The following is a 20,723-nucleotide window of genomic DNA, read 5'->3' on the forward strand; positions in this document are numbered from 1 at the left end:
AATTTTGCCAGGCTAAGATGGAAGGGAGAAAAAGCTGTCTTAGAGTTAGTTCCAGTAGCTTTCAGGTACCCCTCTTTCAGCCTAAACTCATTAATTTTTGAAGTTGGATCTTTTCTTTAAAAAAAGAAGTTATGTGTCCCTTAAAAGATGCAGGAAATTAAGAATTTAGAGAATCAGTGGAACTGATATTTCATTTATTTACTGCGTTTGGAGAATTTTCCACTAACTTTTAAGGGAAAATTATAATAGGGACTTGCTGTATCAATCTTGGAATCATTCAAGTCATGGCTTCATGCTTCTGTGATGTCCATTCTTGGTTAATCTCTCTCAGCCTGTGAGCCTGGCAAACTTTGGAAACCTTTTCAAAATGTCTTATCTTCTCTGAGGGGTGGTAAATGCTGAGGAAGAAACCAAGTATGAGCATGCAGTTGTGTTGAGGTCACAGAGAATACCAGAGGCCAGCGCAGCACCACACCTTCTTCAAACTTTTTCCCAGTGAAGAGCCTTTTCACTAGCCAACTTCTCTCTCTAATCCCATTTCTGACTGGAGGGTCCTACCGTGGCTCTATTCCCAGCTCCAGTCCTTCTGGTAACTACTCTGATAATTGCAGGAAAATGTAATTGGGAATCTCTTAGCTTGATTATGTAGATGAGCTGAAAAGATGGAGCTGTGTGCAGCCTACCTTCAGGTTGTGTGTGGAGCTTGTTTTGAGCACTTTTGGCATAAACACTGCTGAAGTACAGCTTTCATGTATGTGTTCTAATGTAGGTGCTTAATAGCAGATGGCAGATAAGTGCAGGTACAGATGTGTTGTTTGCTGGTCTGTTGTTTTTTTCCGGAAGTCCGGTAAATAAGATCAATATATACTAAAAATGTTGACATTTGGTTAATTGGCCAACTGTAGTGGCAGTGTTTTAGCAGGGCTTTTTGGAGGAGACTCTCTGATACAGGAGAAAATAAACTAAGACTAAATATTACAGGGTTTTGACTACGTGGTTGTTTTCTAGTAACATTTTTCTTACAGAAAGGAGTAAGCCTTGACTGTACCCATGAGACAGCTTTCCTTGGTTGTGGCTGTAAAGTAACTGCAAAATGCTTATGTCAACAGCTAATTCGCTTCTGGGGCACTGCAGTGTCCCTTTGCACGGGCTTGCTGAACGTTGCTCCTGTCATAGCAGTATGTCGAGGTGAGCCCTCCAAGCTCCAACTGGAATTTCACATGGCTTCTGTGGCTGGTGTTCCTGGGAGCAGTGATACAGAGAGCCTCTGGGTCGTGGCAGGCAGGAAGCGGAAAGGGTACCCGGCTGCTGAGGGAAACATCTTGGCAGAATAGCCTTTTGAAATAATGAGACTCCGGCCACCATTTCTTACAACATGTTATAGGCAATCTTGATGGGCAGAAGTGATCACTCTCTGCTTCTTTGCACACCAGTACATTTAAACATCTGTAGTTCAGGAAATTACTGTTACTGCTTTTTTGGGGTGAAATACCCCTTTGTGAAGTGTCGGATGCGAGGGAGTGCCTGGGGCAAGCTGGTGGCACAAGCTGTGTCCCAATCATTTCTGTAGGCCCTGATCCAGGCTTGTGTGTTGTGCCCATAACTTCTAGGTAATCTGTGGAACTGTTGAGTGCATACAGTTAAGCATAAATTTAATCCCATCATTAGATTTAAGCTTTTAAATGGCATTTTCAACTCTCAAACTCTTTTTTTTTTTTTTTTTTTTTTTTTCTTTTTCTGCTGTGCTGGTTACATCCTGGAATAATGGCTTTTGTAAAAACTGGATGAATATGGTGTTCAGTCATGGTTGCAGTGTTAAGCCTGTGGTATTTTAAAATGAGGTATGAAAGAATGGGTTAAATCCCTAAAGCTAGATTCTAAGGCTTTATTACTGCTCCATTTTTCTCCTTTCAGAAATGTCTGCCCAAACCAAAATGAATGGACTGTAACATCAAAAACCAGCCAAACGTTTTTCTTTATAAACCTCCTGCACTGTTTAAATGTCGAAACTAAATTTACCAACCTTGGCAGATTTGTCAAAGATGAACAGGATTGCCAAGCGTTCCCAGCTTCAAGTAAAAACAGAGAGAGAGAGATAGAGATCTAACAGCTCCTAAAATATTTGCAGCAAGCACCTGGTGGTAATTGCAATTTCTTCTACCCAGTGCACCTATCTTCCTCTCCAGCATCTCCATACTGAGAAGCTTATTACAGTGCCAGAATAGGACAGTATCAAAATAAACCCCAGCCCCTGTCTTTCCCCTGTAGGAAAGACAAACACTTTCCTACAAAATATCCCCTCTGGGAGAGCCCATGAGATTCTGATGTAGGTTCTCAGTATTGCAACCCAGCTGGTTACACTGAACAAATTAAAAAAAAAAAAACAACAAACAAAAACCCAAACCAAAACCAACCAAAAAACAACACATGACTGGGCTTTTTTTTTTTTTTTTTAATTTTTTGAACCAGGGCTTGTTGTCAGAGATCCTGCGTAAAGAAGAAGACCCTAGGACAGCTTCGCAGTCCCTCCTGGTAAACTTAAGGGCAATGCAGAATTTCCTCAACTTGCCTGACTCGGAGCGGGATCGTATCTATCAGGACGAGAGAGAAAGAAGTATGAACCCTAACGTGAGCATGGTGTCTTCAGCTGCTAGCAGCCCAAGCTCCTCCAGAACCCCCCAGGTAAGATGTGATCCCTCATTATCTGTTTGTTGTGTGGATTAGTCCAGGGAAGGAGTTCCTGTCTGCCTTTCCCCTGTCTGTTGCTCCCCTCACCCAGGCAAGTTGTGGAAATCCTTTTGTAAGGTTTTAGACTGGCTGTTAGGAGATATTTAGTGGATTTTAGCAAGACATTGTGATGATGATTCGAGCTTTAATCAATGCCATAAATACAAAAATGTATGTAACGTTAGTGCCTAAAAGAGTGCATGTGGGCATTACATACAGGCTCTTGATAAATGTCCACTAAATGGCTATTGTAGAATATATTATAGAAAGACAGTGGACATAACCTTTTATCTGTGTCCATTACACTCTGCAGAACACAGAGGAAATTTCTGGGCTTGTGGAGACGTTCATATATGTTGCAGTAAAAAGTGTGTAGTGAACAGAGGTCAACAGCCAATTAGGTAGAAATTGCTAGAAATCAGTGCACTCTGTATTCTGCGTAGGAAATCATAGTCCTTGAGTTAAAGGTTTACACAAGTAATTATTTGAAGTATAGAAAGTAGAGATGGGCAGGGTGCTGCGATGCTTTACAGCTCCAAACCAGCTGTCATCTCATTGACTTAAATGCACGTGTTTATTAATGTGCTGTTGCCACCCACTTCCCTGGGTAGGTTGTTCCTTTGCACTAAGAACGAGCATCCATGTACTACACTGTAATAGTCATCCCCCCTTTTACCAGACTGCTTGCAGTCCCTTATACATATTCTGAAAAAGCTAGGGTGCTTGCACAGAGGTGATGATTAACTCCTGTCATGACATTTGCCTAACCTGAGTTTGAAATTTCTAACTGTGCAGACCTGACGGGTCAGTTCTAGCACTTCTCTTGATCTTTAGTAAGTGGGCCTGTATAACCCTCCTGCTTCGGTGATTTTGCGTTCATGTAGTCTGCAAAGTCTCAGGCTGTGTTAGCCGTGCTTATAATAGTATTACTGAGCACTTCTCATATTGAATTCTGTAGCCACAGCTTCTAAAAATAAGTAAGCATTGGGGCAGGGGGTATAGTTGTACATGCAAACTGATCATCCTCAAGGAAGGTATGTTGATTTTGTAGAAACTTTTGAGACTGTTCAGTATGACCTGGGCATTTGGGTGCACTTCACCACAGTACATGATGTAAAGAACTGTTTTCACTGAAATCAAGTACATCCTGCCAACCCAAATTTGATGCTGAATTTTTATTACATAGGAAACTCATTGTATACCTCTTACCTTTTTTAAGTCACCTTTCAGTGAAAATAAAATTATAAAGGGAACTATTTTAATGTTTAGTGTATCCACTTTCTGCATTTGTATTTATTCATGAAAGAATTAGCTTATTCCTACTTATATTTATTGCAATAGATTTTGCAACTAGAATGAAATAAAAGAAGGAAACAGAGAGTTTAGATACAATCCAGTGAGAATAAAAATCGGATCTGTTGCCCCATCTCATTCCTCTGTCAAAATATGACATTTTCTTGTATCCTAGCCACAGCTAGAAGGTCATTTAAAATAATGCAAATTTTGCCTGCCTTTTTAAGAACTAAGTGTTTCTAGAAAACCATACTCTAGAAGTATAAAGCAGCCCATCCTTGCCTTATTTCAACTTGAAGAATCCACTAGAATGTTGTGAGGTTTTTTATCAGCAAAAGCAACACACAAAGGTTTGTGTACCCAGTGCTCGTCTTGTGCCCGCTGGATAGCATTCCCCCAGGCCTCAGAGGGCCAGCACCAGTCATCACAGGTGCTGTTTTGACAACTTGGACACCTCTGCAAATGAGGCTGCTTCCCAGCTCCCGGGCAGGCAGCACGGCTACTGCACTTCCCCATATGCCCGATATTAGTTCTGACGAGACAAATGCCATCCTCGCATGCAGCACAGCCATTCCCGGCAGCGTCGCCTCGCCAAGCAGGTATGTTACCTACCCTGGAGCGGAGTGCTTTGGGGCAGCAGCGCTAGGAGCTGTACGATCCTTTCAGGAATTGCATTAGGGTGCTGCAGAAGTTGATGGAATGGCATTTGGAAACGTGGTTTCCATAGATACCGATCTCCTGCAGCAATCCTTCTGGGAGTGATGCTTCAGTGCTCTGGGTAGCAGAGCACTGGCAGATACCTGTGGAAGGGCTGGTGCTGAGGCAGTTGTGCAGGCAGGTGTAAGGGCACTCAGAGTAACCTGGCTTGGCTCTCCCTAACCCTGAGCCAGCCCCAACCCCCTTGGAGCATGTCCCCTGCTCAAGACCTGACCCAAGGTGAGAACGGCAGATTGATCCGGCAAATGGATGTGAGTGCTGTGGGGATGAGGCTCTGAGCTGCTACGGGTTATTGCTTGCACACGGAAGATGGGCAGTAATGGCCGGGTTTTGGCGCTCTGGCACTGTGGTTGCAAACACTTCTTTTTCTTTTTTCCCCACTGTTTGCAACGAGACATTTCATTAATGGTGAACTCCTCCTTAATATCAAAATCAGTTTTGAATCTACGCCTCTAACATAAAATACTTTATTTTAGTGACTGTGGTACTTTGGTTTGGTACTTCCCCTACCTGTTTCGGTGATTAATTAAAAAGTTATGCAGCTTTCAGGGTGTGTAGGGCAGGCTTTCTTCTGACATGTGGCTGTGGAGCTAGCAGTGTAGGAGACCCATGTAGGATGGAACAATATTTTAAATCTTTCTTTTACATGCTAATTTTGTTCTTCTCAGGCCTTTGTAATGGCCTTTGAGACCTTGATGACCTTGGCTGCTGCACTAGCCAAAGGCTCCAGTGACTGGGAAGGCTTTTTTTATACCCATCAAAGCACTGCAGGGCCTTTAGTAAAATTAAGCTCCATTAAATGAGTCCTGACGGACTTGGACAGTCCTCTTCCTTCCCATAATCTCTTTGTTGTTTTCTTATGTTTCCCACAATTGCCCTAACTCTTTTGTGAACATTGAATTTCAGAGTGTGGTATCCCATGTTGGTCCATCCGTTGGGCTGTACCCCACATCTGTTCATGGCCTGTGGATGGCGGTGGGTTGAGCACCAGTCCCTCGGGGGGCACAGGCGGCTCTGGTCTTCCAAGCTGCCATCCAGCTGCCCCCGCCTGAACACGGGGGGCTAGTCTTAGCAGGAGTAGGAAAATCTTAGACCCTTTCTACATGCATCCTGCCTGCAACAGGCGGGTAATGAGCCTGGGGGAGTGCCTGCTGAACTTGAGGAGTAAGAAAGGGAGAAGATACAGGTTGAGTAAAGCAATAGGAGGCGTGATTAGTCTAGATTGCTGTCTTGATTGGATTTTGGCTCTGTTATTAATGTGGCCTTTAGTACAAAAAACATCTTAGGGAGAGGAAGATGTGGAGAACAGCAAAACAGAAGGAGATGTTCAGAACGTTCGGTTTTACCTGGTTAACCTTCCCATTAACAAATAGGCGTTTGGGCATGTCTGCCTAGTTAAAAATTAACATTAGATGTACTCTAGCAGGCTTCAGCTCTGGCACAAAAAACCAGGAGCCAGCTGAAAAGGTTTGTAATTGGGCCAAATATCTAATGTCACCAGGGTTTATGGGAGGTTTAGATCTAACAGGAAGTGTGAGCTTTGCCACCTAGGTTGTTTTGTTTCCTAAGACCTTTACATCTCAAGAGAAAACAAGATATTTTATATCAGTAACCTACATGTTTCACTTAAAAGGTGTAAGGGGTACAGTGGTCAGCCCTGGTATCTCTTCTCTTTGAGCTCAGGAAAGCAAATGAGTCTGTCTCTCCGAAGGGCTGCTGGTGCTGGGAGCACTTAGTGAGCATTGCACCACCTTCGCTCCCTTGTCTGTCAGTGTGTTCTGGGGACCACCATGGCCAAGGGGCTTTGAAATAAAAGTCTTGTAGCAGTCTGCTGAACTGTGTTGATAGAAGCCTTGTAGATGTAGTCCAGCCCAGGGAAAGTACTGGCAGCGTCTGTTATTGTCCTTCATTTGTCACAGAAGCTGATGGGAAATCATTCAATTAAAAGGAGTGCAGTGGAATACACAAAATCTCAATATGAGTTTAGGAGAATGAGGGCAGCACATCAAAGGCATGCCAAAGCCCAGCTTTGTGAAGTGATTTTTTTTTTTTTTTTTCATTTCCACTGATTTCCTAGGTGAAATTAGGTGACTGTCTGGCTAGCATAATGATGATAAGGCTGGGAAACCATACGTACTCAAATGACATACATATAGTTTTAATAAAGGATGAGGGAGACTTGAGGGAGTGCATTAAATTGAGTAATAATTTATTATTTAGAGACCTCTACCCATTTACTCATTTTTTCTGGGAGAATTGGCTCTTCCTCCAAGGTGTAGGCCACTTTTAGAGAGGGGGGAGAAGGTAGAAGCTGGTGCCTCTGCTGCAGTAGCTAGCTGGCAAAGCCAACTTCAGCGACTGCCTGCAGCCAAGTGCACCGGCTACCTATCCTGTTGTTGAGCTGCTCAATAAACATGCTGGGAGAGGGAGAAGGGGGAGAGTTGACAGGGCCTTGCATATCCTATAGGAATGCACTGCAATTATTTCCAATCACAATTAACCTGATTAGAATAATGGACAGGAAGTGTCCCTCTGTAGCTAATGCAGTTTGGCATCAGCTGACTGAAATCCTTTGATAATTTCTGCACAGATGGCTGGGCTGAAAGCAGCACTTTTTTAATTATTATTTTCATGGTCTCTTGGTAGGCCAAAACCTCGACACCAACAGCAGACCTCCCCATTAAGGCGGACGGCGCCAACGTCAACATCACAGCTGCCATTTATGACGAGATCCAACAGGAGATGAAAAGGGCCAAGGTGTCTCAAGCTCTGTTTGCCAAAGTGGCTGCCAATAAAAGTCAGGTGAGTGGTAGAGGGGATTTTGTTGTTGCGGGGCTTTTTGGGGTTCTGTTTTTAAAGCAAACTCTGGGGTTGGAACTAGACCTATCTCCTCCTCCCACCAATAAAAATACATCTGTTCCTACAATAATAATAATCTTCATCTCTGGGGAACCTGTCGTGTTTTTGGCTTTTGCCTGCTTAAGTGGTTTCCTTTTCCTTTTTAAAATAGGCTGAGGAAAGGATCAACTCACAGCCAAGCTTTTTCTCCCCTTTTGTACAAACATGCATGTCTTTTCCCACTTGTGGTACTTAACGCCTCTGCCAGTGGGACAAGGACCTTTCAAAATAAGGGTATCCTTCTCATTTGGCAGGTAAAGAAATTGTTTTCTTATGTGATTAACTGAGGGAAGGCAATGGGAAACCACATATTAGGCACGCGTTTCCTTTTTTTTTTTACGTGTTATATGTGCTGCATACGGTATTGCCATTGAATAATTCACATCAGATCAAATCATTTTTACAAAAAAGACGTGAGAGGGCACTGCAGTGAGTTCTCCTGGATTAATTTCCACCTTAGGTGTAAAAAATACATGCGGCCAAACCTAGATAGGGGTGAAATTCTTGAAAAGAATCCATTAATTTAAAAGTTTCATCCAACTCTTTAAAAAAATATAATGCACCAGAAGGGATTTTGTGGAAAGGAGGACAGACAGAATTTTTTGTAGGAAGGGCAGCAAGTGGATGGGAGGCTGTTGGAAGGGATTGTTTACTTGTTTGTGAAAAGGGCTGCTTCTGATCCTAGATGAAATTACTCAGTTGTGCTAGGAGAGGGCATCAGTATGCACACAAAAATGCACAAATGTGTCTGTGACAATGAGAGAGTGGGATAGAAGTATCTAGATGCAGGCACTCTGCAAAATACATACTTTCTTTTCCTCTGTGCCGAGAAACATCGTAGTCATTAAAGTAGATGTAAAATAAGAGGTTGAAGGGCATATAAACAAAGCATCAAAGGCTATCAAAGCACATTGGAGAGCCTTGTCCTTGTTACAGGTATTTGTGTCGTGACACATAGAGGGCTGATTCATTTTTCTTTCCTCATTTAATCATTAATTTTCTTTGCCTTTTGCTTTCTCTTGTCAGTGTACAGGGGTTACAGTCCACAACCCTTCTACGCCCCAACAAAATCCCAGGCACAGTATGAAATACATAAAAGGAAAATACCATGGAACCCTCTTAAACTGTTAAATGCATAAAAATCTCATGTACCACATGGCAAAATATAATGAGAACTGGAGCTGTTAAACGAATAAAGCTGTTAAAAGCATAATGCCACTTGGCACAACTACTGTGCATTTAACGGTTTTCCACTGTGTAATAAATGACATATGTGGTAAACGTGCAGTAAATATAAAAACTGCACAATTGATTTTGCAAACGTGCCCCTTATTCTTTACTCCATGCAGATATCAAAGTTCCACCCAGAATCCGGACTGGACAGCTTTTAATAAGGAGCGTTTAACACAGACTTGAATGCCAGCCTCTCTGAGGTTTGGCTTAAAATTGCCTGCAAGCTTCCTGTCATTATACCCAGAGGCTTCTTGAAATAGAGAGGGACTGAACCACCCAACAATAATTTGGGTGGCTCACCAGCTTCGATCTGTGCCAGCTTGAGTGTGCTTCTCTGGCAGCATTGCGCACCAGCACCAAAACAAAAATAAGCTCCTTAGTCTTTCACGTGGAGAAAGAACAGTGCAGGTTTTGAAAGCCAGATACAAAAGGTTAAGAACAGGATCCACAAATGTTATTGTTTAAATCAAAGTTACTGCACATAGAAGTTCTGTTTCTTCAGCAGCAGCAAATAAAGAAGTGTTTCTGGGGCTGATGTTTCTTTTGTTTCACAGCCCTGCCAAAGCAATACTGGCTCCCTGGGATGACCCAGCATTCGCCATGCTGAGATGTCATAGCGCTCTGCTGGAGCATGAAAGTGGTTTATGGGGGCACTAGAAGACAGGAACAGAGAAGCTGTAGCCAAGAACCATAGCGGCATGGGGCCTCCCACTGCCCCAAAGCCCACCTGTGTGCCTGCCCCCGGCCTGGCTTGACATGCCTGTGGTGTCCCACCGCTGGCTGGGGTGCCTTGTGGCCAGGAGGACTGCCAGAAGCAAGGACACAGCTGCTTGTGTAGGGGAGAACCACTGGCATGGTGGGGTGGTTGGTGTGTTGCCTTAGGTCTAGCTTGTCTAAAAACTAGTGATGGGGCTTTCCCAGTGCTTTGTGCAGGCCAGTTGCACCAGTCATGGGCACTTCTGGTGAAGATGCTGCTGATTTCAGCAGCTGAGTTACATGGTGGGAAGCGTTCATTGAAAACTGCCTATGTTTGCAGAAGAGTGAGTTTGAAAGAGGAGAAAAAAGAGCTAGTCTGAGGGTTTGCTTGGACTCTCCGCCAAGGTTCGTTCACTTGCTGTTCTCCACAGGCCTGGCTTGCATTGGCTTCCTCTATTATTCCCTCACCCCAGACTACTGAGAGGCTTCCAGTTTGCTAACAAGGCATGTGTTATGTTGGGCGCTGCTGTTCTGTCAACAGCAATCCACGGTGCTGTGAGATCTTCACAGTTTTAGCAGCCAGTGAATCTCCGACAGGGCTGTTTTGACATTTTACACACAGGGCTGTACGTCATGTACCCTAGAGAGCATCCAGAGCCAATGGAGGCCTCATTTCAGCTTCTGTCTTCGTACAGGAAGAGTGGTACCCACTGAGAGTAGTTATTGCAAGTGGCATCATCTACTGGTGGAGTTAATTGACCTCTAATTTAACAAGTGGTCATCTTTATTCTTAAATCATGTCAGAGTCTCAGTTTAGCAACTAAAGGGAAGGGCAGCTGCTAGAAACTCAGGTTACAGATCACAGAGCTCACAAGTCAACATAAATGCAAGGAACAGGGCTTCATGGAGGTACTAAGGTAGTATGGTGAGACTTCCTTAAGGGAATTCACCTTTATAAAGATCTCAAGCCATTCATTTTAGACATTGACTTACTCATTACTTATTTACCTTAATATGCATTTTATTCCTTGCAACTTATACCTAGACATTTTTAGTCTTATTTGTGAAGTGCTGTGCATCTCTTTGTATTTTTGAAGGCAGCAGGAGCTGAGGGGCTCAGTGCCCTTCCAAAGCTGTCATCCTATTTCAGTTGCTAGCTGGTAGTGATGAACCTGCTGGACAGCATGCTTGTCTGGGGATGCCGCCTGCTAGTGCCCTTTGTCCTTTGAGTGGCTAAACCTGGGACATGTATTACCACATTGGAAGTGTTTCTGAGTGTGGCTGGAACACCACGATTTAGTTTCCAGTCCGTGCTTTGGGCTGTCCTGGTTATATTTAATTTGCAAGGAAATAGGTTTCCGGTGTGGCATTTCAGAGAGGTTTGGGTGGCCTGTGTGTCTGCAGAGCTGGGCAGTGGGACAGGCGAAGACTTTGACCTTGGGTTGCTGCAGGTTTGGACTGTTGGTTGTGAAAACTGGCTTCTACATCCAGTTCTGAAACTGCTCTACAGTACGACTTCAGGAAAACCATTTCACCCATGACCATGTGTCAGTGCTTCTGTAATACTGTGCAGCAGCATCACCCCTCTGACTTCTGCTAGTGAGAGTCCTAGCAGGGGCTGTGCTGTGCTCAGCAGACCTTTTTTTTGTTGTCTTGGTCTGTGTGAAATGAGTTTAGGAATATAGTTCTGTTTGTAATAAACAGTCACTATCAAAATAAATAGTGGGCATAGCTGGCTGGAGCCCTTGTTGACAGTCTGAGGGAGGGCAAAGTTTGTGTGAACATGGAGACTGAACTTCCCACAGTTCTCCCAGGGCAAGAGACTCTGCTTAGTCAGGCTCGGGCAACGTGGGGAAGCGAGGCGTGTGCTGCTGGGCATCTGCCCCAGGCAGGGCAAATGGAAGGGTTTGACCTTCACCAGTCCAGTGAAAACAAGAAGTAAACCCTTGAAACTGAAATTCTTCCTCAAGAGACTGGAGTTTGTTCCAGCTGCACCACAGTAAAGCAAGAGACCCCATGGAGCAACATTTGAAAAAACGTTAAGCTGGCAAAGCTCAATCTCTGGTTCGTATCTTTGCCCTGTTTAAAAATGAACAAACAAAAAATATATTTGACCAGGAGGGTTGAGGCTGGGGGCAGAAAAGCCTTTCAGTTGAGGTCCTTCAGGCTAAGAGAAACCCAGGGCTATGCATGGGAATCACTATGACAGTTACTTGCCTTTCTTCTGGCTTTTCGTGTTGAGATCACTGCCTCATTGACACGATTGTCTGGGAGCCTGTTCTCTGGCCAGGGGGCATGTTAGTCTTACAGTAGGAGTCCATGCTAGATGGGTCTCAGCACCATGGCCACCTGCTCATGCCCTCACCTCCTGCCCATGCTCTGAGAAGAAAATAGAGGTACTGCGAGAGGGATGAGCAGCATCACTGTCGGGGAGGGTTAGCCCTAGAAACTCTTATTTTGTCCTTCCCTCTCTTTCCTTCCCAACTTACATTCCCTTGTATTCATTTGATACGATGGAATGCCTTCTCTCCCCTGTTTAGCTTATAATAGGTATTTTCTGTGCTTCCAGTGATGACGAACAACAGCTAGAAAGAACAGCTGGTGCTGAAGATGTGTAGCATATATAGGGTATGTGTATAGGGCACTTCTTACTGCTGTAGCATCTCTGTGAATTTATGGTAATGTGAATCTCCACAGCTGGAGCATATCTGTGGCGCTGGTATTTTGATGTTCTTGTTACATATGGAGGAAATACAGAAAGACATTTCTCTCCTTGACTGAACTTAAAATTGCTTTGAAGTACCTTTGGACATTACCTTATTTTTTACAGACTTCTATATGCAGTCACCCTCATGCAGAACAGCATCTGCAGCAGTACATCAGCCTCTCAGCAGCTGAGTGAAGCAGGGACAGTTGTGGAGCTGGGGCTTTGCTCAGGAAGTCCTTGGCAGACCTGGGAGCTGATGGCGGGCTGCTTGCCCTAACCACAAGCCCACGCTTCCTCTCTAGCGTGGGGAGAAGCTAGTTTGAACTTGGCATGCTGGAAATATCCTCAGTGCACAGCATCCTTCCCCCTGAGGCCAAGAGCTGCGTTCCCATGAATCTAAAATATGTCAGGGCTCATGTACCTCATTTATTTTTTTGTGTTGTTTCGTGTTTTATAAGGCTAGTGAGAAACTGGCCTCATAAAAGTGCTTTGCATTTTGCTTTGGATTTCTGGGGGAGGAAAGGTACTGAGTGTTTCAGAAAATCCAGGCTATTGAGTGATTAACCTTGAACTGTATCAAAATGCTCCAAGTAAAGCTTCTCAGGTTCTGTCCCCCTCCCCCGGCCCTCATCAAGAATTCATTGAAGCCATGACAGAACTCTCCATTACAGTTAGTCTTTTATCCATTTCAGCTTTCTTGATTAGGTTATCTTGAATCATTAGGGGGTTTATTTATTTTAATAGACACTTATTGGATTCATGGAAAGAGAGTTTGGCGACTAAGGAACAAGAGCTGAATATTATCTGGCTCATTTCGCACTGCAGAGAGTCCCAAACCGAACAGAGGGAAGAGGGGCTGAGGAAGTTTGTCCAGAGGACTCCTGTGGTCCTGTGTAGAAAGGGAGTTTTCTCTGGGGAACATTTCTTCCCTAATCTTTCAAGACTTGCATCAATCATTGCTGCTTTTTTTTTCCTTTCGTCACATATGCTGACATTTTCTGCACTGATGATGTGGGTGAGGAAATGGCCTTTTACATTTATTTTTGAGATTTATTCCTGAATCACTCTTACTAAAAACTCTTCATTTGCCTACTCATGCTTTCACTGGAGACCCTAGAAAATGTCATCACAGAAAACTGACTGTATTATTATTATTAATTTCAATGTAAGTGCAGAAAAGCACAAGGTCAGTTTAGTTGCAGTTTTATCCAGACTCAAAGTGCCTCATGGTCCAGCCTGAGCAGAAAGGCTGCCTGTGACTAAGTCACTGTGGACACCCAACTGCTGCCTCCTGTTGTGGCTTTCAGTAGAGATGCTGCTCAAAGTGTAAGCACTGGCCTGTGGTTCCAGCATAGCTAAGCCTGAACTCTTTCCATATGCCGTCTTGTCCTTAATCAGAAATTTAGTCCTTGGATGACTGCAAGTCAGCAGATCTGCAGGAAGCAGTTTTGGGGGTGAGGCTATTTGTGCATACGTTCACTGAGTGCTGGAAAACCTGACCTGTCTGTGGTTTGGTACCTCTGGCTGCCAGAGCAGCCTCCCCTGCTCCAGGGTAAGTCTAGCAAAAGTGAAAGGGTCAAGCTGCTAAAAAGGGCTCAGGGATAAGTGACAGAGAATATGGCTCACAATTGCTGCACCAGCTAACTGTCCCTCAAGGGGGTTTGAGTACGCCAAGGCTAATGCTTTGGTGTAGTAAGCACGCTGTTTCTTTAACAGCATAAAAGCACAATGGGAATGGCTGGCTTCCTGCAGATTTTTGTTGTTGTTTGCTTAGCTATGTGGAAATGTATTTGATTAGGAGACAGAGAGAGAGGTTAAAAATAGGACATTAATATGATATTATTTGTTTTATCAAATAAAATGCTTAGAAAATGTTTATCTTGTCTCATGAGAACAACAAAAATAGAGGCCAGCACTTCTCTGCAGCTCTCTTTAATGAGCTAAATTGGGCTGCATTCTCAATGCCTCTAGAAGTTTTGGGGTGAAATGAAGGAAGTTCTGAGCAGAATTCCTTGTAACCACAAGCACTGGGTGTGCCTGACTGTAGAGCCAAAAGGATCCTTTAATTGTGCTGTTTTTCCTCTTCTTAATGGAAGACATTCCCATTTGAGAACCTTAGAAGCTTGACATTAAGGGCCGGATTCTGCCACCCATATTGACCCTGGTGCATATCAAACTCTCTTGGTAACACTGTGGCAGTCAAGGGGGCTGTTTGTGCAGTGGAGCAAGACTTGGGATGTGCATGGGAGGCAGGATCAGAAGCACAGCGTATCACGGTCTGGGGAAGGATGTGTTATTTGTTAGATTTCAGAATATGTTTACAGAAGTTGCATTTACTTGTAATGCAGTGAGCTCAGATGTTGTGGGTGAGTGGGGGAAAAGGTGGTGAGATAGCATCTCCCTCTTCACTTTTCCTTCTTCACAACAATAAATGTAGCTGTAGATAAAGATTCATTGTGAATGACTGTAGCTCCAAGAATTTCTGTATGTTAGCATTTCTTAAATGAAATAATTCTCCTGGAAAGCTCTGTGTAACATACACAGACCTAAAGAAATAAATAAAAGAAAATAAAAAAATCGCAACCAAAAAACCCCAAGTTGAGATTTTTAACAGTAAAAGGAGATTTGCATATTAATAATTCATGAGTTCTCATTGAACATGCACGAAGAAACGGTGCTATTCAATAGAGAATACTGTCATCTGTCACTGTTTTATTTGACATTTACACTTTTTTTTTTTTTTGCCTGGTACTGCAAAACTTTCTTGGATGGCGTGCTAAGATTATTTAAATAAATAAATTAAAAAATCCAATGCAGACTTTTCATCTGTGCATGGGGAAGGCGGTTACTTGCAATCATAAAGAATGTGTGAGTAAGCTGCAGCACTATGTTTTCTCACGTATTAGCCAAAGCTATCACCTAATAAGCAGCCTCATAGATGGGTAGATAGGGTCTTGAATGGTTGCACAAGAGAATGAATGCTTGAATAAATAAAGGGAAGGATAGGAAAAGAGCAACGAAAGGACAGATTTGATGCAGATAAGTGTACACATGCACACAGTGGGTACGCGTGTGCATGTGTGGGGTTGAGCGAATAATGGCTGTTGTGAAGAAAGCTGCCACAAATACTTTGCTGTTGCTGATGCAAAAATAAATATTTATAAATGGTGTTGGGGGAGATCCAGTCCTGCGCAACGTGAGAGAAGACAGGGCATTTAGCACAATGACAATTCAGAGTTAGGCACACCTTGCAATTTCTTGCTAATATTAGGCTCATGAAAATCTTTCTGCTCTGTAGGTTAGTTATTATTTATAAAAATCACAGAACCAGCTGATACATTCATAAGCTAATTATTGTAGCAGCTGGGTACACATGGTGCAATATGTCTGAGGCTGTGAAGTATCACAGATTTCTTGGGGCCTGCTGCGGTGGGGGTGTGCTGTTGAAGGCTATATCCCTTAATCTGATCAGCCAAGCAAATACTTTGTGGGGAAACTGGATTAATATCTCTCTAAATACCACGGATGTGCTTCACCTTCAGAACCAGGCTCCTTTAAACGTGCCATTAGCTTATCTCCTTTGGGGAATGGAGAAGTTCTCAGGTGTCCTCAGGATGGCGGGGTCTTTGCCTGGTGCCTCCTTTTGCCAGAAATTAATTTGGTTTGCTCATGTCTGCACACATGGTCACACTGCAGTCTAATCTTTTCCCTAATAGCTCCAAGGTCAGGACCTTGCATGTTGCCAGGCAAATTGAGCGCTATCCTTCTTAAAGACTAATGGCAGCCAGTGCCTAGTCCATAATGAGGCCTGTAGTGTTGCTCTAAGTGATTGTAATGAGTACTGATTATAACGGGACAGATAAATCAAATGCAGCAGTCGCCATCGGGCTACCTGGTCCAACTCTGGGAAGGGGAGCTGGCCCTGCTGAGCCGTCCCTGGGCTCTGCCGGAGCCGGGTACCGCACAGCCCCAGGCAGTCCTCAGGAGAGCCCCAGGAGCCATCCTTCCCTGGGCCTGCCCCACCTGGGGCTCTGGCTCCACCAGGTACAGTGTTTTGTGTGTGCAGGTCTTCATCCTGCAGCAGCCCTCGGGAGATGTTAAACGTACCTGCTTGAAACATTTGAAAGAGTTCAGTTGGAGACTTGCTCAGATCACTGAAAACAGGGAAAAACAGGAGCTTATTTTTTCACAGATGGTTTTTCTGTTTCAAAAATTATTTTCTTTGTATGGAGGAACCCCTGAGAAAACACTGTGGAGCTGAGAGATTTTCTTCCTGTTTTTCTCTAAAAGAGAGAAATTTTGGGGGGATTTCTGAGCAAAGAAAAGGGAAAGAGGAGAACTGAGGGCAAGGGATGTGGCCAAACCACATTAAAACACAGACATCACCTGGCTGAGAGATTATCCAAATACCAGTCAAAATACTTCGAAAATATAGTACAGATTTTTTTTTCCCCCTAAGTAAATGATTAGATATCTTGTTTTCATCCTTGCCCTCCCCCCAAACCCTCCTAGTTTATTGCAAGAAAAGATCAGGTCTGCACAAATGTGGCCTCTCACTTGTAAAAACAAGGCAGTGTTGTGTTACAGATTAGTTTATAAATCCCTGGTGGCTTCACAGTTCAGTGCCTACAGCTGCTGCAGATGGGCCTGGGTTTTTGTCTCTTCGCTGTGCTGCAGCCGGCAGTTGAAGGAGAAAATGGAATGATCAGGTTATTAACATGTAGGCCGTGAGGAAGAGGCTGCACAATGAGAACAGCTGGTGTTGCTGTCTTGGCTGATGCAGCGGAGATAATCAAATCTTGCCTTTTTTTTGGGGGGGGGTGAACGCAGAAGACACAGTGGAGAGGAAGACAAACAACAGCTTATGATATTATATACGGGGTTTAGAGTGCACTGTAGAAGTTGTCAATGGCTTACAAGTTGTTACACAAAAAAACAATACCAAAGAACCCCCACGTGGGCCAGTAATGAACCTGGCTGTTCAGCTTGCTCTAGTCGCTGTTCGGAAAAATACAGTTTTGGCTACTTCTCGTGCTGAACATTTTTAACATTGATCAAGCTATCTTTTAGGTATTGTAAGGTGCCTGTCAAAATGGTGTCAAAATGCTGAGTTGTAGCTCGAAAATGATGGGTTATAAAGCTACTAGGTAAAATATTTTGACAGGAGTCAGTAAGGCGCGTTGACAGCATCCTCAGCATTATCTTCTCGTATTCTGTCATTTGCATTGCATCTCCTGCACACAAGCAGAGGAGGGGAATCACTGTCCCTAACCCCAAGCGGGGTGGCTGCTGGCAGGCAGGGTGGGGCTGGCTCTGTGTCCTCTCACAGGCAGGTGCAGCAACAGCCACCATCCCTGGTTAACCTGCTGGGGATGCCAGGTCACTACCACACACACACTTAACACATGCGGGGCTGCCCTCACCTGAACAGCTATTGCCATTGTGCTCTCAGGTTGGCTTTGTGTGTTAGAGTGGTTTCCTTTTCCTGAAGTGCTGGCGCTTCCTTCTCCAGGGGTCTGAGCTCTCAGCCCCAATGGAGAGGTCCTACAGGATTTCATACAGTGGTAACTGTTTGAAGGCATACAAACTAACCTTAAAACAATATAGCAGGAATAAAGTCTGTTATTATTATGATCTGTATTTGGGTTTAGAATTGCCTCCACCTAGTATCTTAATCTCTCTAGTAACTTCTGCAGGACTCTGTTTGCTGCTTTCATGCTAAATACTAGAGGATTCCTTTTCTATGAGGTTGCACCTTCTACGTGGCCATTTGATTATTTAAAGGTGTCAAATTCTATTGGTGTTCAGAGCTGGGAGAGTCGATGCAACAAAATGACAGCAGATTGAGATCTTTACTTGATAGTACCTTCTTCTAAATGTTTTCAGTAATGGTTGAATTTCTGGTCCTGCAGGTGCAACCCTTAGCATGAGGGTTGTTAGCAAGTCTCAGGGGTTATACCTCCTTTTCTCTTGCTTGGATGAAGAAATAAATGGGCTCTGAAACAGAAGTGGAAATGCACCTTTATTTCAACTCTGGTTTTCTAGAGGAAAAATACTTATATCCAAGCATTTTAAACATGGTATGATTATGAAGGGGCAAGATGCTGTGCTTCCTGGTTCCTGTTAAGCACTGCTGGTTGTGTTTCTCCAGCTTGCAGGAAGTATAATATATCCAAGGATTTGTTAACACCAAAGGGCAGCTGAGGGTAGGGGGTGTTCTGTGTGAGATGAGACCAGTGAAACTTGCAGCACAGAGCTTTAAGTCTAGCTGACCTTCCACTCACATCTGGTTCCTCAGTGCTCAGTGAATTAACTATGCTGACCCTACCATTGCAGGGCTGGCTGTGTGAGCTGCTTCGCTGGAAAGAAAATCCAAGTCCGGAAAACCGCACCCTTTGGGAGAACCTCTGCACCATTCGCCGCTTCCTGAACCTTCCCCAGCATGAGAGGGATGTGATCTACGAGGAAGAGTCCAGACATCACCACAGTGAGCGCATGCAGCATGTTGTCCAGCTCACTCCTGAGCCCGTGCAGGTCAGAGCACTAGCTTCCTTCTCGGGGTGTCCAGGGAGGAACAGCTGTCAGAGGTAGAGAGAAGCAACATACGCACAGTGAGCTCGGAACTTGAGAGCTGTATCTGTAGAGCCATATGAAAGCCACAGCTCTCAAGTTCTGACCTCACTTTGTGTATGTTGCAGCATGTATGTGAGTGTGTGCAGGTTTGTGCACCAATAACAGCAAGGTCAGTAGTAGTGGTATTACGGAGCTCCCTTGGTGTCAGTAGTTGTCAGTGCCTGAAACACAATTTAGCTGTCTAAAGCTGCTGACACTCAGACGAGTGCAAATGTGTTCCTCAGCAACAGCGAGAAGTGTGCAGTTATTTAGGAAGCAGAACAGGAGTGGTGACTTGGTCACTCGCTCCTTCTTACAGAACCTGAGCACCCCTGATACCCACTGTCAAACGGTGGCCAATGGGCAACTGCAGCTGTGCATTTGCTTTCATTCGAAGGAGCCAGGTAACACTTCAGGAAAAGTAGGAGGGTAGGAGAGGAAGTTCATCCGTGCATGGGTAACACAGGGGTTTTGAAGAGTGTAACATGGAGAAGTGTTTTTTATATATTCACTGAAACTTAAAAGTACTTCTGAAATGACCATGATGAAGTATTTTGTGGGGAACAGGCCTTCATTTTACAGCCTCCTCAGGATTGTTTTGATCCTCTCTACAACCTTTGTGACTAGTATGAATTTTTGGTTTGTGCACCTTTGTTCTATCCTTGTCTCAGGTCTTAATAGAATGAGAAATAAATAGATAAAAATACCTGTAGGGAAAATGAAGTGAAAAAACTACAAGATTTTTCATCTTTGCAGTTCCAGCTTCAGTCAGAGGAGAAAACCAGCCTTATATGTATTCTTAATAAGTAGCGATGCATGTCGCAAACCCAGACATCTGCTGATGGTCAAGACAGGCTCAGGAGATGTTTTTTTCAATCTAAAAAGCTAAGCTGACGCCTTCCACAACAGATCATCAGTTTGGATTGCCACTGGTGCTTGGTGCCATTCACCTGATCCATTGCATGACTGCTCTCAGAGAGTCCTCCATACTGCGTTTCTCTCGGATAATCTCACAGTTCCTTCTCCCACCTTGCTCTCCCTGTTGTCTCCTTGTCGTTTGACGGCGGCTTGCACTGCTTTGCTGCACTTGCTGTGAACCTTGGCATTCAGCCTCTATTCTTTGTCGCTGCTTTTGTTCTGCTGCTGCTAGCACTGCTACCAGCTGTCTAGTCACCTTTTGCCAAAGGCAGGAGGTTTTTCTGCCTTGTAGTCCTGCCCCTTCTGAAACATGTTGATCTCACCCAGATTAATTATTGCCTGGGTCAGTCTCCTTTGTCTCTTCTGCTACCAATTTCCACCTTGCTTCCCATTCGGTCTTTGCTTGGAAGAAAAAATGGGTTTCCTGGGATTTGGATTCTCAGAGCTATGAAGTAGGGGAAGTGCTCTAAGTAGTTAATGTTGCAAGTATTGTCTTCCATGTTCCCAAAAGTTTGTGGGATCTTGGAGGCAAGGAGCTACAAAAGGGTGAAGGGCTGAGCTAACATGCAGGAAGGCGACTAGACCTGCATGGATTTGAACATATTAACCCAGTTCTGGTGCCCACAGCAAGTAGGAGTATCCTCTAAGGGACAGTTTGAAGAAAAAGTTTCCCTGAGCTCTTGTGGGTGACCTTGATGATTAGCCTACTTTCCAAAGCCTTCTGCACATCACTTTTCTGCATCATGCAGGTTGGCTTTTGTGAGTGACATGTTACACTGCATTGGAATGCGATGCATTTGTATTTGTCAGCAAGTTACAAAGCCATGGATTAATTATTTATTACAGTCAAAATATGAAAAATGAAGAAAAATAAATGGAACCAGCTGGCAACTACATGCAGCAAAACTCTGGAGACCCTGGT

General features: G+C 44.0%; 1 protein-coding gene across 1 annotated transcript in view; it reads left to right on the forward strand.

The window, feature by feature from the left end:
- SATB2 (SATB homeobox 2) overlaps positions 1-20,723 on the forward strand; it is a 131,220-nt gene that overhangs the window by 89,322 nt on the left and 21,175 nt on the right. Inside the window, exons 8-10 of the mRNA XM_086465433.1 lie at positions 2,470-2,682; positions 7,384-7,539; positions 18,608-18,805. Of these exons, the coding sequence (XP_086321559.1) occupies positions 2,470-2,682; positions 7,384-7,539; positions 18,608-18,805 (567 nt within the window). The remainder of the gene's footprint in view (positions 1-2,469; positions 2,683-7,383; positions 7,540-18,607; positions 18,806-20,723) is intronic.

This window comes from Leptosomus discolor, chromosome 5 (assembly GCF_034619465.1).
Source record: "Leptosomus discolor isolate bLepDis1 chromosome 5, bLepDis1.hap2, whole genome shotgun sequence".
Taxonomy (NCBI): domain Eukaryota; kingdom Metazoa; phylum Chordata; class Aves; order Leptosomiformes; family Leptosomidae; genus Leptosomus; species Leptosomus discolor.